The 17,164-nt window shown below is 39.5% G+C and overlaps 2 protein-coding genes and 1 long non-coding RNA gene across 6 annotated transcripts in view; 2 read left to right on the top strand and 1 right to left on the bottom strand.

Annotated features, from left to right (window-relative positions):
- The window catches only part of LOC144319103 (acyl-coenzyme A synthetase ACSM4, mitochondrial), a 54,270-nt gene extending 53,797 nt beyond the window's left edge, over positions 1 to 473 (top strand). For all 4 annotated transcript variants that reach the window (XM_077906884.1, XM_077906883.1, XM_077906885.1 and 1 more), the window contains one exon: positions 53 to 473. In XM_077906884.1, coding sequence (XP_077763010.1) covers positions 53 to 139 — 87 coding nt within the window. In that variant the 3' untranslated portion in view covers positions 140 to 473. The remainder of the gene's footprint in view (positions 1 to 52) is intronic.
- Positions 474 to 3,473: 3,000 nt separating this feature from the next.
- On the bottom strand, positions 3,474 to 10,360 carry THUMPD1 (THUMP domain 1 NAT10 acetyltransferase adaptor). The gene is made up of 4 exons (XM_077906887.1): positions 10,038 to 10,360; positions 7,485 to 7,659; positions 6,063 to 6,311; positions 3,474 to 4,901 (listed from the first exon to the last, which is right to left on the bottom strand). Exons 1-4 carry the CDS (start codon positions 10,266 to 10,268, stop codon positions 4,480 to 4,482), a joined length of 1,077 nt encoding a protein of 358 aa, XP_077763013.1. The 5' UTR covers positions 10,269 to 10,360; the 3' UTR covers positions 3,474 to 4,479.
- Positions 9,967 to 11,136, top strand: LOC144319110 (uncharacterized). Its single transcript, XR_013385016.1, has 2 exons — positions 9,967 to 10,816; positions 10,946 to 11,136. It is a non-coding gene; the product is annotated as an uncharacterized LOC144319110 (long non-coding RNA).
- Positions 11,137 to 17,164: the final 6,028 nt, after the last annotated feature.

Genomic DNA, 17,164 nt, shown 5'->3' on the forward strand with positions numbered 1-17,164 from the left:
CTGGGATTGTCAAATGGAATTGTGTCTCATAGTATGTTTCTCTGTTAATCAGGTGGAATTTGTTCCAGAACTCCCAAAGACAGTCACTGGGAAAATCAAACGCCACGTTTTGAGAGACCACGAATGGGGTCGGACATAGCCTGATAAGAAACTATGGCATTATGTAGTCATAGGCTTGCTTTCTTTTATTCCTTGTTTTCTGATAATTTAGTGACTACTCTATTACAATGCTGAAGATTTTTTCTAGTTGAGAAACCCTATACTTTGTTCTGTACTTAATCAAAAATTAAATCAAAAAAGATCTAAAAATATTTGGGAAGAAAACAGTTATAATGACCAAAGTGACAAAGGCAATGATTTTAATGACTTCCAGGGTTTAAAATAGAAAATGATTACTTAGAAAAGCACAGTGGACAATGAATGTATCTTGTGCCTAAGTCAAAATAAAGATTAGAACAATTATTCTAAGAAAAGTGTTCAAGATAGAATTTCTTCTGCTTAAAAAAAAAAAATTCTTCTGCTTAACATCTTATATTACTAGTTCTTCAAAGTGAATTAAAAGGGTGCCTAGGTGGCTCAGTTGGTTAGGCACCTGACTCCTGATCTTGGCTTGAGTCTTAATCTGAGGATGGTGGGTTCCAGCCCCACTTTGGGCTCTATAAGCATGGAGCCTACTTAAAAAAAAAAAAAAAGTGAATTAAAACATTAATTTTAAAATAAGGAATATAAGTAATTCAAAAGCCAGTAAGTAAATTTAATTAAATACTGTATTACTGTATCTTTTAAGGATGTTTATTTTAGAGAGGGGGAGGGGCAGAAGGAGAGGGAGAAAGAATCCCAAGCAGACTCCCCACTGAGCAGAGAGCCCAACTAGGGGCTAGAGCTAATAACCCAGGCTGAAATCAAGAGTTGGACACTTAACCAGCTGAGCCACTCAGGTGCCCTATACCTCCCTTTTGATGCAAGTTGACTGGAAAATATCTGAAGTTTGGATTACTTACAAATAATTAATCAAGAGCAATTACTAAAAGTTTTATATCATGTATATCATCAATGAACATAACTTTTTTTTTTATAATTTTTTTATCATCAATGAACATAACTTTTGATATATAATTTGACATATAAGGATCAGTTATGAGATATTTATTATAAAGCAAGAGCTTTACTAAGAGGCAGGAAGAAAGAAAGAGCACAGAGCACCAATCTTCAGGGAACAAATTTATTTTGATTTTTCTGAAAATATCAGGAACTATGAAAAACAAGCGAAATATTTGGCCATACCAAAAGCAAAGTACAAGTAAAACAACATTTGGAAATGATAATCTTAAACAAACATGTTTCAAAATACCAAGTTTACACTCTTTCCTCCAGAGCAAATCCGCTTTACTAAATCACAACACTAGAGTTTTTTAAATTGACATAACTTAAAAAATAAAAAATTAAAAGAAAGAAACCACTCCATTCCCACCCTGGAATCTTGTCATTTATAAAACATGCTTAACTGTCAATGACAATAAAGATGAGAAGCCTGAAAATACATCAATGAATGAATTCAGATTCCAACAGAACACAGTGCTTTACAGCTAGGGAAGAACATTTGTACTCAGGTCTTACCAAATACAAATAAATACAAGATTAAATACAAACTACTAAATCTTTCTGTAGAGTAGCAGCTTTCACAAAGTAAGGAATCCAGTTCCATAGAGTTGGATGTTCTATAAGCTTATGGCCGATTTTATTCCCACAGTCCCAGAGTCTTGAACTATCAAAATAAAATTATCTTTGTCTTGGAGCAAGTCTGATGAAGGCACCAAAGTCCTATCCTCCGTGTTCATGCAAACGACACTACAATGCTCTTAACATCCTTTCAAGGTGACTTCAACCTATTAAGAATATCTAAGTATCTAAAAAGATGTAGAAGGAAGTTAGAGCCTCATCTGCATTACCAAGGTCCAGTCTCTAGTCTTTGTCCCTCCCCAATCCTTCCAGTCTGGACCACTAGTTTAGGAGGATAAAAATACATTCCCATATTCCCTAACCATTAAAAAAAACACAGATATTGGTGCAGGAAGACTCAACATTTATAATACTTCTGAACTTTTTAAAACTTAATAAACCCATCTCTCAAAGTAAATTTCACAGCCTCTTAATATTTATTCTCAATCTGGACTTAGTATGCAGCTCTCTTTGGTGTCCATCTTTTCCAACATTTTTCAGAAGTTTACCTTGGAGGAAATCTTGAAAAAAACTTCCAAATTAAGGGAACTCTCATGGCATGCAAGTGTGAGCACTAAGTTAAGGATACTCTTATTTCACAGAAACCCAGAACTATCAGACTATGACTTACAGAGTTCTTTCTATTCTCCCAGAGAAAATCTTAAACTGAGATTGAGAGAAGAGGTTCCTCACCCAGTCATAAACCAGTTTTAGGAAAAGGAGGGGTAATGCTATTTAATTTGGTTTTGTAGTTCTTCATGGAGAGTTTTAGTTAAGACTGCAGACTTATTGCTATCTTTTCTTCATTCTCAAGCCCAAGTGGCTATGGAAACATTTCAAGAGTTCCTTTGGCAAAGTCATAGTTCCAAAGAAGTCTGTGTCTTTTTAATCTGAGAACCTTATTACTTTCAAAACAATTTTCTCCAGAACCTTGAAGAAACTGGTCTCATTGGTTCATGTGATGAAAAATGTCTACTAAATAGACTAGTTTTTGTAGCCATCTTTCATCTCCAAAGCACTCAGCAAAATCTGGCCAGTATTTCCTTGTGTGTACTCTGGCAATTCACCTTTCAACTCAAATATCCTGTTGAGAACTCATCCTCTGACAAGCCACTGAATTTCTGTATGATGATTTATGTGCTCCTTGTTCAGACTTTAGTTTTGTTTTCAAACATTCTTGCATACATGGGTCTTTAATAAAGTTAACAATTTCTACAGCATTATCCAGAACTTTCTTCATCTCCTTTTATATATCAGCACCTCTCTGTGAAGAAAGTAGTGTGCTGTAACATCAACATCAGGATTTTCTTTTACCAAAATAAGGCAAAACTTGTCATGGAGGCAACCATGAGCACCAGGACTATTCATGACAGACCTTCAGTCCTCAGATATGAAAACCCATGAAATTTATATTGCCTTTTGTTTTGAGAGGCTCCTCACAGAAAAAGCCTTCTTGAATTTTAATCTTACCAAGGCTACAGTATGGCAAATATTCATGAAATCTGCTGACTCATCAACCCAGATTGAGAAGCTGCGGCTTTTCAGGTTCTTGTACAGCTTCCTGCTCTAGCATTTAATGTTGGTATTAGTCTCACCAACTATGTGAGTTTTTCTTTTCGTAGTGTAATTGCTGCTACTAAATAATTTGCTTCCTAAACCTTTAACTGAATGTGATTTTTTTGTTTAAGATTTTATTTTTAAGTAATCTGTACACCCCATATGGGGCTTAGACCTACAACCCCAAGATCAAGACCTACAACCCCAAGATCAACAGTCTCATGCTGTACAGACTGAGCAAACCAGGTGCCCCTGTGTGATTTTTTTAAACAAAAGTTATTATTTTGATATTACATGATGTCATTTTAAATAATGAACATCTTTATCATCAAATGGTTATGATTTATAGTTCCAATTGCTGCAGCAAATACTAGGTTTATAAGTTCCATTCCACAGACAATGTATAATGCAAGAGAATAGCTTGGATTTCAAAAGTATCTTTCACTATAAAGAATTTGTCTCTCTTGTTGCACTGGCATCCTAAAGAAACACAGCAGACTCTTTATCACTAACCTTATCAGAAATGCCTGTAGTTCTATGCCTAGAATGGTCCTCTTCTACCTCACCCATGCCTTCAAAAATTGCAGCACTAAATCATCAGAGATGTTTGTGACATGTTAATAAAACATAAAAATTGGCATAGTAACAAAGTAAGAGAATCACACACACAAAAAGAAAAACTTCACAAAAACAGTTCACTTCTAAACCTCTAAGACCTTTGTTTTTGCTATGTTTATAACAAAGTGGGAGGGGACAGCTGAACTGCAACACATAAAAATTCCTTCCTTGGAATGAAAATTCCCCATGAAACTCTCTTTTACAGAGTTAGTTTGTTCCCATAAGTCAGGTGGCAGCGCAGCAGGGGAGGCTGGGGAGGTTAATCAAGAGGGAGAGGCCAACATTATCTTCCTTCCACTCTCCCCCTCCATGCCCATGCAAGTGTTCATCATTTATCCACAGCTTCTCCCAGCGCAACCAAGTGTACATCGGCCTAATTGCACACTGGCATATGGGGGTGAAAAGATCTCCAACAGAATTATTAACGGAATTGCTAAATCACTGTTCACTACTGTGAGCTCAGCATTATATAGTGCACAAAGGTAAAAAAAAGAAACAATATACTGTCAGTCACAATTTTATATGGAATCCTAGCAATATCTCACCAAACGCCATCTGAGAAACCCACCTGCAACATCAAATGAATTATTTTTCCTCTGAGAGGTCATTTTCATTTGACTCCGATCTTTCTGTGACTTGACTTTCAAGTTCAGGTTTAGCTCCTCCCTCATTCACCACCTGTATCTCAGATCTTGGTTTTGTCTGCCCCAGGTCCTCATTATTTTCGGGTACCACTTGCTGGTTTTTTCCTTCTGCTGGGTCATTTGATTTGTCACCAGATTCCAATTTAGCTTCTTTCCCATTTCCTGCTTGTGCTGGCTGCTTTGGGTTAAGTTGTGATGGGTCCTTAGCACTCTTCACCACCTCCTGGAGATTATACTTTCTGAACAACATATAATCTTTCACAACACTCAAGCAACAGACAGCTTTAATGATTTCTACTACCACCGTGTATTGTGGATTGGAAAGATCCACTTTATTTTCCGAATTGAGGCTGCCTACTATTCCTGTAACAAAGAGTAAGAAAACATTTAGAGGGAGAAGTATATCATAAGTTCAACAGATACAAACAGAGTCCTTCATCTTTTCATTTGGGACTTGTTAAGCCAGTATATATACTCGTCTACTCTTCTACATGGACTTCAATCAAATTCTGTGAACTCTGGGGCACCTGGGTGGCTCAATCATTTAAGTGTCTGCCATCAGCTCAGGTCATGATCTCAGGGTCCTAGCATGGAGCCCCATGTCAGGCTCCCTGCTCAATGGGGAATCTGCTTGTCTCCTTCTCCACCCACCTCACCCACTCATGTGCACTTTCTATCTCCCAAATAAATACATCTTAAAACAAAACAAAACTCTGTGAACTCTTTCAATAAATAAATACAAATGAAATCCTGAGACATTTATTTATTTATAAATTTATTTTTTTATTGGTGTTCAATTTGCCAACATATAGAATAACACCCAGTGCTCATCCTGTCAAGTGCCCACCTCAGTGCCCATCACCCAGTCACCCCCACCCTCCGCCCACCTCTCCTTCCACCACCCATAGTTCGTTTCCCAGAGTTAGGAGTCCTGAGACATTTAATCAGAGTACTTTTTTCCCAAAAAATTCAATCTTGACTTGGAAGATTTCATTTCTACCTACCCTAGAGTCTCATATCCAACATACTGAAATCTGTTAGGTTTGATATTATTTTAAGGACTTTTTTTTTTTTTTTTTAAATAATCTCTGCCCCCAACATGGGCTTGAACTCACAATGAGATCAAGAGTCACATGCTCTATTGGATAAGCCAGCCAAGCACCTCTATTTTGAGGACATTTTAATATACTTCTTTTTTTTTTTAATTTTTATTTATTTATGATAGCCAGAGAGAGAGAGAGAGAGAGGGGCAGAGACACAGGCAGAGGGAGAAGCAGGCTCCATGCACCGGGAGCCCGACGTGGGATTCGATCCCGGGTCTCCAGGATCGCGCCCTGGGCCAAAGGTAGGCGCCAAACCGTTGTGCCACCCAGGGATCCCTAATATACTTCTTTTATACCCAAAAATATAAGCCTTATATTGTAAAAAAAAAAAAAAAAAAAAAAAAAGAAAGAAAAGAAAAAAGAAACATAAACTCAAGAATTTAGAATTGCATACTAATATAAATCACTAAGAGAAACATACCTGCCAATTCTTTGATAACTTCTTCTCTATTCATGTGACTATTATTTCGAGATTTATATACAATCTGAAATGTCCCTTTGTTTGGAGCTTTAAACCAGGGTTCCAAAAATGTTTCTGCATATTTTTTCATATCTTCTAAGAAAGCCTTGCACGTGCCTGAAATGGGTAACATACGTAGAATAACTCGAGTCTTCTTCTTCTTGGTTTGGTACATATCCTGGAGAATATGATGTACCAATTTCTCAGGTTCTAAAGGAAAAAAGAAAAAAATTCAGCAACAAGTAAATTAAGCAAACAAGTAAATTAAAAATATAAATTCTCAGACGGTTTAGAACCTCCTCAAACTCTTTAAAATGAATTTTAATTGGCAGTGACCTACGTATAGTAGAAATCAGCATAATAAATGTTAGTAAATCTAATCCAACTTTTTTCAACTTTCTTCACTGCCTGTAATGAATATTACTATATCTAATATGGTCACTCTTCAGCATTATTACTGCTTTCACTAAAAACAATTTTTCATGAAGACATTGGAGTTAGCATTTCTGTGATGTCTCATTTGTCCAACACCACCATACTATTTTCCTACAAAAACAGCAACTACAAACATAATATTAAACAGTACACTTTTTTTTACAAAAAAAAAAAACAAATTTGCAAGTCACTTTAAAAGATTTAATTCATCCATCAGTTAAGTTTGCATAAAAATCTAGATCCCAGAACTCAGAGGAGCCCTAAAACCATGATCATGATGTGGTCCTTAGGCTATCCTCACTATCTACAAGTCTGTTTGGAGCTACTCAGTATTTTCAATATTTTTAAGCTAGTTAACTGGGGATGCCTGGATGGCTTAGCAGTTGAGCATCTGCCTTTGGCTCAGGATGTGATCCCAGAGTCCCAAGATCAAGTCCCACATCAGGTTTCCTGCATGGAGCCTGCGTCTCTCTCTGCCTATGTCTCTTTGCCTCTCTGTCTGCGTGTCTTTCATAAATAAATAAAATATTTTTAAAATTAATTAATTAATTAACTGTATTAAAAAATCTAGGAGCTTCTCCAGATTTCCCACTTCTTTTGAAAAATCAGGAGATCTGGCCTTATAGGACTACATTCCAGATGGCTGGAGCCATTCCAAATTGGCTGGCACTGAAGAGCAGCTGTTCCTCTTAGACAGAATATGTACTCTTCACCTAAAGAAACATACAAAGAAAGAGGCAAAGCCAGGTTTCCACTCCTAAGCCAATGTGATGTTCACCACCCCATTCTACCTTTCCATATGCCTAGTGCTAGAACAGTGTGGAAAAGATCAATCAAATGATTAACTGAGCCATAACCATGAAGCCATTTTGTAGGCAGTGTTCTGCAGCAAGGAGAGGTCCAGATATTATAGGCTCAATAATCTTAAGGCTTATTATTCAGACACACCTATCCCAAGTGTCCTGATGAAGACTACATTATTTGCTCCACTCTCCACTGACTGGAATCTTCTTAGCTTCATCTCTGTAGAGGCTTTAATGTCACCAACTTCTTTCCTCAAGGCAGCCTCCACATCATCATCTTCTCCCTCACTTCCAGAGGGCTGTTGATCTTTGTCCATAAACTGCATGAAACAAATGAGCAGAAATGCAAAAACAGCTCATATTAAAAGCTATAATTAACGATGTGAAATGTCCAGTAGCAGATGGATCAATACTGAACATAGGCTTTTTATTAAGAAACTGATATATGGCTCCCTACAAAATGTGGAGGAAAAAGGGAGTTCCTTCAGACTGGGGCACATAAAACTTGAAAATGCTTTCAAAAGTACCTTAACATTCTAGAACACTGGGTAATGTGCTCAACCAGATGAATTAATTCAAGATAGACCTTAATCCCATCAGAGATATCTTTGTGCCTAATAAGGCAGTCTTCTTTTGGTGAGATTATGATGAAGGAGCAGAGGGCGAGGTAAGGACAAAGCCCAAGCTGACTCCCCACAACCACCCCCTACAGGTGGGATATGTAGGACATTCCTCAGGCACTCTGGCTGCCCTAAAGTTAAGGGAAGGAAAAACAAATGGCTAATAGAGATCAGAGTTCTGCAAGACAAGAGTTTCCCTCAGTTTACAAATGTCTTCGTTAATTCGGGGGGGGGGGGGGGGGGGGGGAAGCATTCTTATCAATAATCTAACTTCCAGAAGGAAACTCCCAACCAACATACTATTATTGCTGTACTAGAGGGAAAAACAACCCTAACTTGACAATGACAAGGTCTCTATCTATCTTGAAGGTCTTCTTTAGCATAAAAAAAATTCTTTTGAAAACTTCTCTTTTCCTTTACCTCCCCCAACTTCCAAGTATATAGTCAGTCACCCCTCATAACTATGGTGCAGCAGCTGTTTCTGCCAGTGGGCCCTGTCTTCGTGCTTTAATAAAACCACCTTTTTGCACCAAAGTCTCAAGAATTCTTCCTTCTCCCTCAGCTTGGATCTTGCCTACATTCAAATACTACATCAATTAGACCAAACAGTTATGGCATTAAAAAACAACAACAACCCTTACTTCTATTTTACTAAGGAACAGGGAACAGAAATAGTCGAGAATTTGCTCAAGGTACCAGTGTGGACAGGACACTCGTCGCCCAGTTCTCTGCCCCACCATTATTAGTATGCCAGTCAGGTGCTAATAATAATTATACATATTTAAGGACCTTTATTATATACCAGGCTGTATTTTATTTGCATAAGCCACTGTTTTTAGTCAACATTCTAAGATACACTTTCATTTTTCCTTTTTATTTAGCTCAGCATAATTAAATAATATGCCCGGGGCCCAAGCCTTAGAACTAGTAAATAAATACATTTTGAATCCAAATCCCCAAATCATCCTTCCCCTTTTAATTCGTTGAGGTGTTTGTGTATGTATTAGTCCAGATCCTAAGCCAAGAATAAAATGATTTCCAAAGTGTGTTGCTAAAATTTGTATGCGTACAAAACTTTTTACTTTTTTTTTTTTTAAGATTTTATTTATGTATTCATGAGAGAGAAAAAGAGAGAGAGAGAGAGAGAGAGAGAGAGGGGCAGAGACACAGGCAGAGGGAGAAGCAGGCTCCATGCACCGGGAGCCCGACGTGGGACTCGATCCTGTGTCTCCAGGATCACGCCCTGGGCTGAAGGCAGGAGCTAAACCCCTGAGCCACCCAGTGATCCCCCCAAAAACTTTACTTTTTAATTGCATTTACACACGCATTTGAAAAATAACTAACACTGGTACTAAATTCACGATTTCAGAGACAAGGCTTAGGAGAAACATGATAACCGTGGCGTAAAAGTCGTGGTAAGATATGCAAAAACTAGGAGGACAAATTAAGTTCCCCGTATGAATGTGGACCGTTTACTTAACTTGCTTGAGCTTCAGTGTCCTCGTGAACATTAATTACTTCACAAGTGTACTGGAGGGCAGCCCCAGTGGCTCAGCGGTTTAGCGCCGCCTGCAGCCCGGGGTGTGATCCTGGAGACCCGGGATCAAGTCCCACATCAAGCTTGTTGCATGGAGCCTGCTTCTCCCTCTGCCTGTGTCTCTGCCTCTCTCTCTCTCTCTCTGTGTCTCTATAAATAAATAAATAAATAAATCTTAAAAAAAAAAAAAACTACTAAAAACTAAAAATTAAAAAAAAAAAAAACAAGTGTACTGGAAGCAGTAAACGTTTGAGAGCTTCAGAAACACAACACGCGGACTGCGGAAGCAATCTATAAATAGGAGCCACTATGACTACTAATGGGGAGGGAAAAAAAAAAAAAAAAACCCAAAGGTGTAGGCTTTTCAAACCCACGACCCGGCAGGGGTCTGCAACCCAGACAAGGCAAAGAGGCGGCAACGCAGACGAGGCCACGCCCTTGGCTAGCTCCCCCACAAAACTCGCGCACGCGCACGGGGCAGCCGGCCTTTCGAGCATCGCCTCGTCCCTCCAAGGCCGCTTGCACGCTGCGGGGCCCGTACCTTTTCGGGCCCATACATGTCGTCGCCGTATTCATTGAGCAGGCTGTAGGCCTCCTCCACGCACTTGCGCTCGTTCATGTTGCAGGTAATGAGAATACCCTGTAGCCCGGGTTCCAGCTGCCGGGGCCCGCCGCCGTCGCAGCGCCGAGCCCGCTTGGCCTGCACATACTGAGCTTTGCCTTTGCGCTTTCCGCCGCTAGACTGAGGAGGCTGCTGGACGGGGGTCGCCATGGCGCGCGAGCCGAGGCTAGCGAGAAACGTGTTTCTCCTCAGCTCCGGGCTTCCTCACTTCTGCGGGCGCGGGCTGGTTACGTCGTGTGCGCGCCACGGCCTCCCGTAGCCCCGCCCCCAAGTTTCTTTCGGTGCTGCGCCGGGTCCCAGCGCCGGTCGGAGGCAGGCTGTGGAGAAGAAGTAGTCCTACTGCTCACCGGCGCAAGGATGCTCGGACTTCCTGGGAAAGCCGCTTTCCGCAAGAGCTGGTCTGTAAACTTACACGATGGCTTCCAACTGGATGTAGACCGTCCTTGCGAAGAACCGTTTCATTTACCATTCATATTCATTGATTTATTCAGTTAATATGTATTAAGTACCTGAATGCTAGTGATGGACCTGAGTACTGAGGTTGGCAAAGCAAGACACACTTCACATACATCTTGCCCTTATAGGCCAAGGTCTCGTAGAAGTCACTGGGGCCTTCCAAACCATCCTACTTATTTTTTGGTCCTGGTGAAATGTGCATAATCAAGAGACTTTATACTCCTGTTGAGGAACCCTCAGAGGTACATAGAACACAGACTATACAGAAATCGTAAGTCTCAGAGACTTGATTATCAGCATGAGAAATATAAAGTACAAGGAAACCTGAACACCCTTTTTTAAAAAAAATATTTTATTTGTTTGACAAATAGCACACACAGGCATGAGGAGTGGCAGGCAGAGGAAGAGGGAGAAGCCGACTGGGAGCTGGAGGTGGGGCTGGATCCCACGGTCCTGGGATCATGACCTGAGCTGAAGACAGATGCTTCACTACTTAACCACCACCCAAGGGCCTCTTGGACATACTTCTTAGCATTAAATTGTCACTATGGGAACATTTTAATTTGTAACGTATTTTTATATTCATACTCAAGATATTGTCCCTTTCCATTTCTTTCCACACTTTTGATGCTGATGTCCTAACAAGTGACATTTTGGTGAATTATTGTTTCAGGTGCACTTGGTTTGGATAGGAAATCACATCCTCACTTCTTGAACAAAATCGTGGAGAGCCAAAAGAGGGTTTGTCCTTTTTGGCTCCAGGAAGAATCAGCTAATCCAGTGACCCAAAAATGTGGAGTGGATGGTAGTAGAAAGTCAGGAATAAAAAAAAACCTCTTAGTTATTGTAAGGCCTGCATCTCTCAGATTGACATTCTTGTGACTCCCATGACAAAGTCATGCTGATATGAAATAGTAGTCTAGAAATCCATATACATATAAAAGAATTTTTGCTGATAGGAAAGGATTCTTCTTTTCTTCAATGAAATATCCCTTGCTATTTTCTTCATGTCTGGCCCCCAAATGTTTAAGAATGCAGTCATTAGTCTAGATAGGTAAGCAATCCCTTCATAGCTAACATCATAATATTCCACATACCCTAAAGTTCAGAATCCAACTCCTTATATAAGTTCAAGTAATTAAAAGTCAACTTGAACTTTATGAATCCCTTGTGTTGGTGTTCCACCTTTGACGGTGTATTACTTTGGTGAGCAAATGCAGGAGTGCTGTGCATTTTATTGATGGAGATATTGATGGAGATATTTATTGATGGAGATATTTATTGATGGAGATATTTTATTGATGGAGATTTAATTATTATGTATGAAACAACAAAATACTAAGAAGAGGAAAAGTAATTAGCCTGATGTTGAACTTCATGGTTAATTGGGTTTTTTTCTTCACTATATGTATGTGTAAATACATATGTATGTGTATGTGTATAGTTGTATATATATACATGTATGTATATATGTGTCTTGTGTATATATATTCCTCACATAACCTTATCTTCCCTTAGGTTCTTTTGCTTAAATTACTAATATTAATACTAGCATTCCTGATTAGTACTAGGTATTAACTGTCCTATTCCACACTGCAGTGTAGGACAAATGGAAAATATTATTTTCCCTTTCAGGGTGCCTCCTTCTGGCCAAATATGGAAGTGATTTCATAAGAAATGGAATCCTTGAGGAAGTATTTTCCACTATGTCTTTATTTACTACTATTATTCTAGGGGATGGAGGCAGAGAAATAATGAGATTCTATCACCAAGAGGGGAAGACTGGGGTAGAACATATACAATGACTACCTATGATTACTTCCTCTTTAGTTTTTGTCTACATATGGTTGACATTTATTGTTTTTGTTTGCTCAATAAGTGAACCTCCTTTTTTGGGGAGGAGGTGGAATCCATCATTGGATGAGTCTGAGTAGAAGCAGGTCCCACCTTGCATTGTGGAAGCTTGAAATGTCAGGTATCCCTTCTTCCCACCCTATAATGTGAGCACATCACCTCAACTTCATCAACTGGATGCTTCTGTCTGGGACTGATAATTGGAAGCAAATGTGTAAAAGGGCAGTGCCTATTTAGAATTCATCCCACCAATGGCAGCGGCATCGCAAATCCAGTATCAGTAGCATTGCAGCCACTCCAGAAGTGGTGGCAGTGCCAGACTTTCCAGAACATTGGTCTAGTTCCAGCCTCCTAGCTCCCCTAGCTATCCTTGGCACCTGTTCCTTTGGCCTTCCCTATAATCCTGTCAGCTTCCCAAAGCCTTCTTTTTTTTTTTTTAATAATTTTTTTTTAAAATTTATTTATGATAGGCACACAGTGAGAGAGAGAGAGGCAGAGACACAGGCAGAGGGAGAAGCAGGCTCCATACACCGGGAGCCCGACGTGGGATTCGATCCCGGGTCTCCAGGATCGCGCCCTGGGCCAAAGGCAGGCGCCAAACCGCTGCGCCACCCAGGGATCCCTTCCCAAAGCCTTCTATTAAGTACTTTTTGAGCCTAAGTTTGCCAGAATATGTTTCAATATTCTTAAAACCAAGAATGTTGGCTTCCGTATTTCACACTGCTTTCTCTGAGGTCTTTTTATCTGTAAATCCAGTGACTGCTCCCCATACTCACCCCCAACTACTCCTCAGGCACAGAGTTGCTGCCAGATTTGAGTTTGTACAAATCATAAAAGAGGTAATCTGATACTGCACAAGGGGCACTGAAATAATAGTCATTAATCCTTGTTCTAATCCCGGATCTACCACTATTTCCAAAAATTTTGTCATCATCTTATTTTTTGCTTCCACCTATATAATTAGCACAGCCTTTACTTTTCAGAATCGAGATTGAATAGCATAGATTTCTGGAGGTCCTCAGTTGGTTATGAAGAACAGTTTTATTATGCTGTCACTGCTGGTTGTATCTAGAGACACAGAGCTGAATGAAACTCATTTTTATTTTTCTTTTCATCTTCAGCGCCTAGCATAGCTCCTCAGACCATAGTAGATACTCAAAAAAATGCTACTGAATATTTGAACTCAACCCCAAAAAATGTTCAATAAAGGAAAAAGGTTAAGACTTGTGCTATTAAGAAGGAAAGTATACTAAATCCAGATCCCATTAAGCCCCACCAGAGGAGCTAGAAAAGAACCTAGGAATTAAGAGAGATCTCCCCGGCAATGCTGGAAACACATTTGTGTAAAGTTTCTATTCATGTGAACTTTCACTTCTTTAGGTTACCAGTCATGGTCAGTAGTCTGGTGTCTATCATTAGGCGCCAAGGGTTCTATGATGTGGCTTATAAAACTCCCTTCTGGCTCCTATATACCAAATGTTGTTGTTGTTTTAAGAAAAGGAATTTTGGCATTAGAGAAAGATCCCTTGACACCCTGTGCAGGAGATGATGTGGATGTGGAATACTCTGGGAAATTTGCCTTTGATTCTAATTAACCTGTCTGCTCCACATTTTCATGTGGTCTTCAGCCCAGCAAGGTAGGAATGGTGTAAGACATTTTTTTAAAAAGATTTTATTTATTTGACAGAGAGAGAGAGAGCACAAGCAGGGGGAACAGAAGAAGGAGAGGGAGAAGCAGGCTCTCTGCTGAGCAGGGAGCCCAATGCGGGGCTCCATCCCAGGACATTGGGATCTGAAGGCAGATGCTTAACCGACTGAGCCACCCAGGCACTCAAAGACATTCTAAATTCTCTTTCCCTTTCTCTTTCTAAACTTCAAAGTTACTGCCATATAGCTTCTACTTGTTTGTTGAGGACAGAATCCATCCTGGACCCAAACACAGAAAGCACTAATAGATTTTGCTCCTGTTCTGACTACACTATCCATCCAGTATATCCTGCTTTATTCTTTTGATAACCCGCATTTTCAGGAGATAGATGTCTTGACACTGAACCCCGGTCACCTGCTGACATGATTTCTCTACACCTCCCACCTTCAGAGTTGGTACATGTGTATGATCAAGAGCTCAAATTCTAAAGCCAAACCAGGTTCAAAGCCCAGTTCTGCCATGTTCTGGCTGTGGGACTTCAAGCAAGTTATAAGCCAAATTTCCTCATTAGTTAAAAATTTAAAAACATTTTTAATAAAAATTTTTAATTTTTAATTATTAAAAATAATTTATTTTTTATGTGTTTATTCCAAAGAGAGGGAGAGAGAGAGAGAGGAGGGGTAGAGGGAGAGAATCTCCGTCAGACCCACTCCATGCTGACTGTGGAGTCTGACACGGGGCTCCATCTCATGAGCCTGAGATCATGACCTGAGCCAAAACCAAGAATCAGATGCTAAACCAACAGAGCCACCCAGATACCTCCCCCCCCCCCAAAAAACCTTTTTAAATGGAGATAAATAATAAAATAGCCATTTTCTGGGTTACTGGGAGAACTCCTTAAGATCATGCATGACAGTTTCAGTCAATATGGACTTAAAAACAGCTGGTTTAGGGCTCAGTTGTGACTTCATTGAAGTCTAGTATTTTTGGTATTAGTATCCATTCTCCCACTCAATCCCCTGATTTGTCCCCTTACATCAATGTGTCACTTATGGAAAGCTAAATTTAATCATTTTAGGAAGGAGGCCAGAAGGGAAATAAATTTTAAAAATAATATAATTTGAAGTCAAACAGGATAAAATACATAACACCTGCCTGCCCTTACCTCTGCCAACTGGTTCCTCCCTCCCATTTAATGGGATGACATTCCACACCTTTCCCTGGCTCTGTGCCCACAGACCTTGAGTCACACATGTGCTTTCATCACATCCACAAGTTGCACAGAAAATATGCCCAATAGCCTGAGCCCCAGATTGGAGCCTGACTTTGAAGCCACATGAACTTGGGTCTATCCCTGGGGAAGCCACATTTGATCTGGCTCTTTGTTCCTACCTGCATCTTTGCTTAGCCCTGCTCAGCATCCTAAACTCCTGATCCCAGCCTCCCTCAATGTGCTTCATCCCACCACTGCTGGAGTCTAATTTTCACAGCTTCTCTAAGGACAACTCAGCATTTTATGGACATGTGTTCTTGAGGGCAAAAGTGAATAAATCTCTTTCCCTCCAATCTGCTTCTCTAAATTTATACTCAACACATACATGAGTCTTCCTCCTTAAAACTTTTCCTGAGGTTTCATGGGAACCTCCTTCCTACTTCTCTGAGATTTGGTTAGTCTATGCTTAAATTTAATTGCCTTACTATTTAGTTCTACTTTGACCACTTCTAGATCCTCCTCCTGCTCCTCTTACTTCTACTTTAGTCAGTGCTCCTAAGGATGAATCCCTAATGATGGAATCTCAGACTGTTCAATAAATTAAAAATACATCCATTTGAAATTGAAATCATCTATGAACTGCATACTCCATCATGACATAACAAATAGCACGGGATAAACTACTAATGAAGAAGTATAAATTTCAGAGTAGGTACAGTACATGTTTAAGAGTCCAGGATGACGGAGGTTTAAGGGATCTTTCAACACAGATGAGGCCTAAATAAGAATCTACATGAGTAGTCAGGTTGAATAATTTATATTTAAATTAAAAATTGGAGAGAAGTCAATGAGAATACAGCATTCAATGTACAGATGAACAGAGAAACAAATTGATTAAGAACATACATTGAGGGACACTGGGTGGCTCAGTGATTGAGCATCTGCCTTCTGCTCAGGAAGGATCCCTGGGATCCTGGGATCGAGTGCCACATCAGGTTCCCTTCAGGGAGTCTGCTTCTCCCTTTGCCTGTGTCTCTGCCTCTTTCTGTGTGTCTCTCATGAATAAATGAATAAAATCCTTAAAAGACAAAAAAAAGAACATACATCAAGAGTCAGACAATCTTGGTTTTTTTTTTTTTTTTTTTTTTTTGAGAGAGAGAGAGAGAGACAAAGAGAGGATGAGTAGGGGAAAGGGGAAGAGGGAGAAGCAGACACCTTAGATCCTAGGACCCTGAGATCATGACTTGAGCTAAAGATAGACATTTAAACCAACTGAGCCATGCAGGTGCCCGAAGAGCCAGTCTCGTGTTTAAATACTGTGTTTAAATACTACCACTTCCCTAGCTCTATGACCGTGGGCAAATTAACTGCTCTAACCTCATGTTCCTCATCTGTAAAATGGGAATAGCTACAATATATGCCTTATAGGTCACTGTGAGTATTGAACAAGATAATTCGTACTAATCACACATAGAAATATTCAATAAATGTTAGCTACTACTGTTTCTGCTGTTTTGTTGTGGCTATTGCTAATTGGAAGGTTTGGTGAGGTTAATTTATAATCAAATAAGAGTTGAGGTGAAGACCCAGGCTTTTAGTGTTGACCAGTTGGCTTTGAAGTGTTCTTAACCACTCCTTACTGATTTCTGCTACCCAAAAGAAGCCTCATTTTATCTAAATGTGTTAATTTGGAAAGATCTACAAGATACACGAGAAAATGAAAAAAAAAGTGAGGTATGTGTACTATAAGCTGATTCATGTTTTAAAAGGGAATATATATGTGCATATATATATACACACACACGTGAGTATAAACACATAACATATACACTAACATATAAATGTTTTAATCTTACATGTATATAAAAATGATGC

This window comes from Canis aureus, chromosome 8 (assembly GCF_053574225.1).
Source record: "Canis aureus isolate CA01 chromosome 8, VMU_Caureus_v.1.0, whole genome shotgun sequence".
Lineage (NCBI taxonomy): Eukaryota > Metazoa > Chordata > Mammalia > Carnivora > Canidae > Canis > Canis aureus.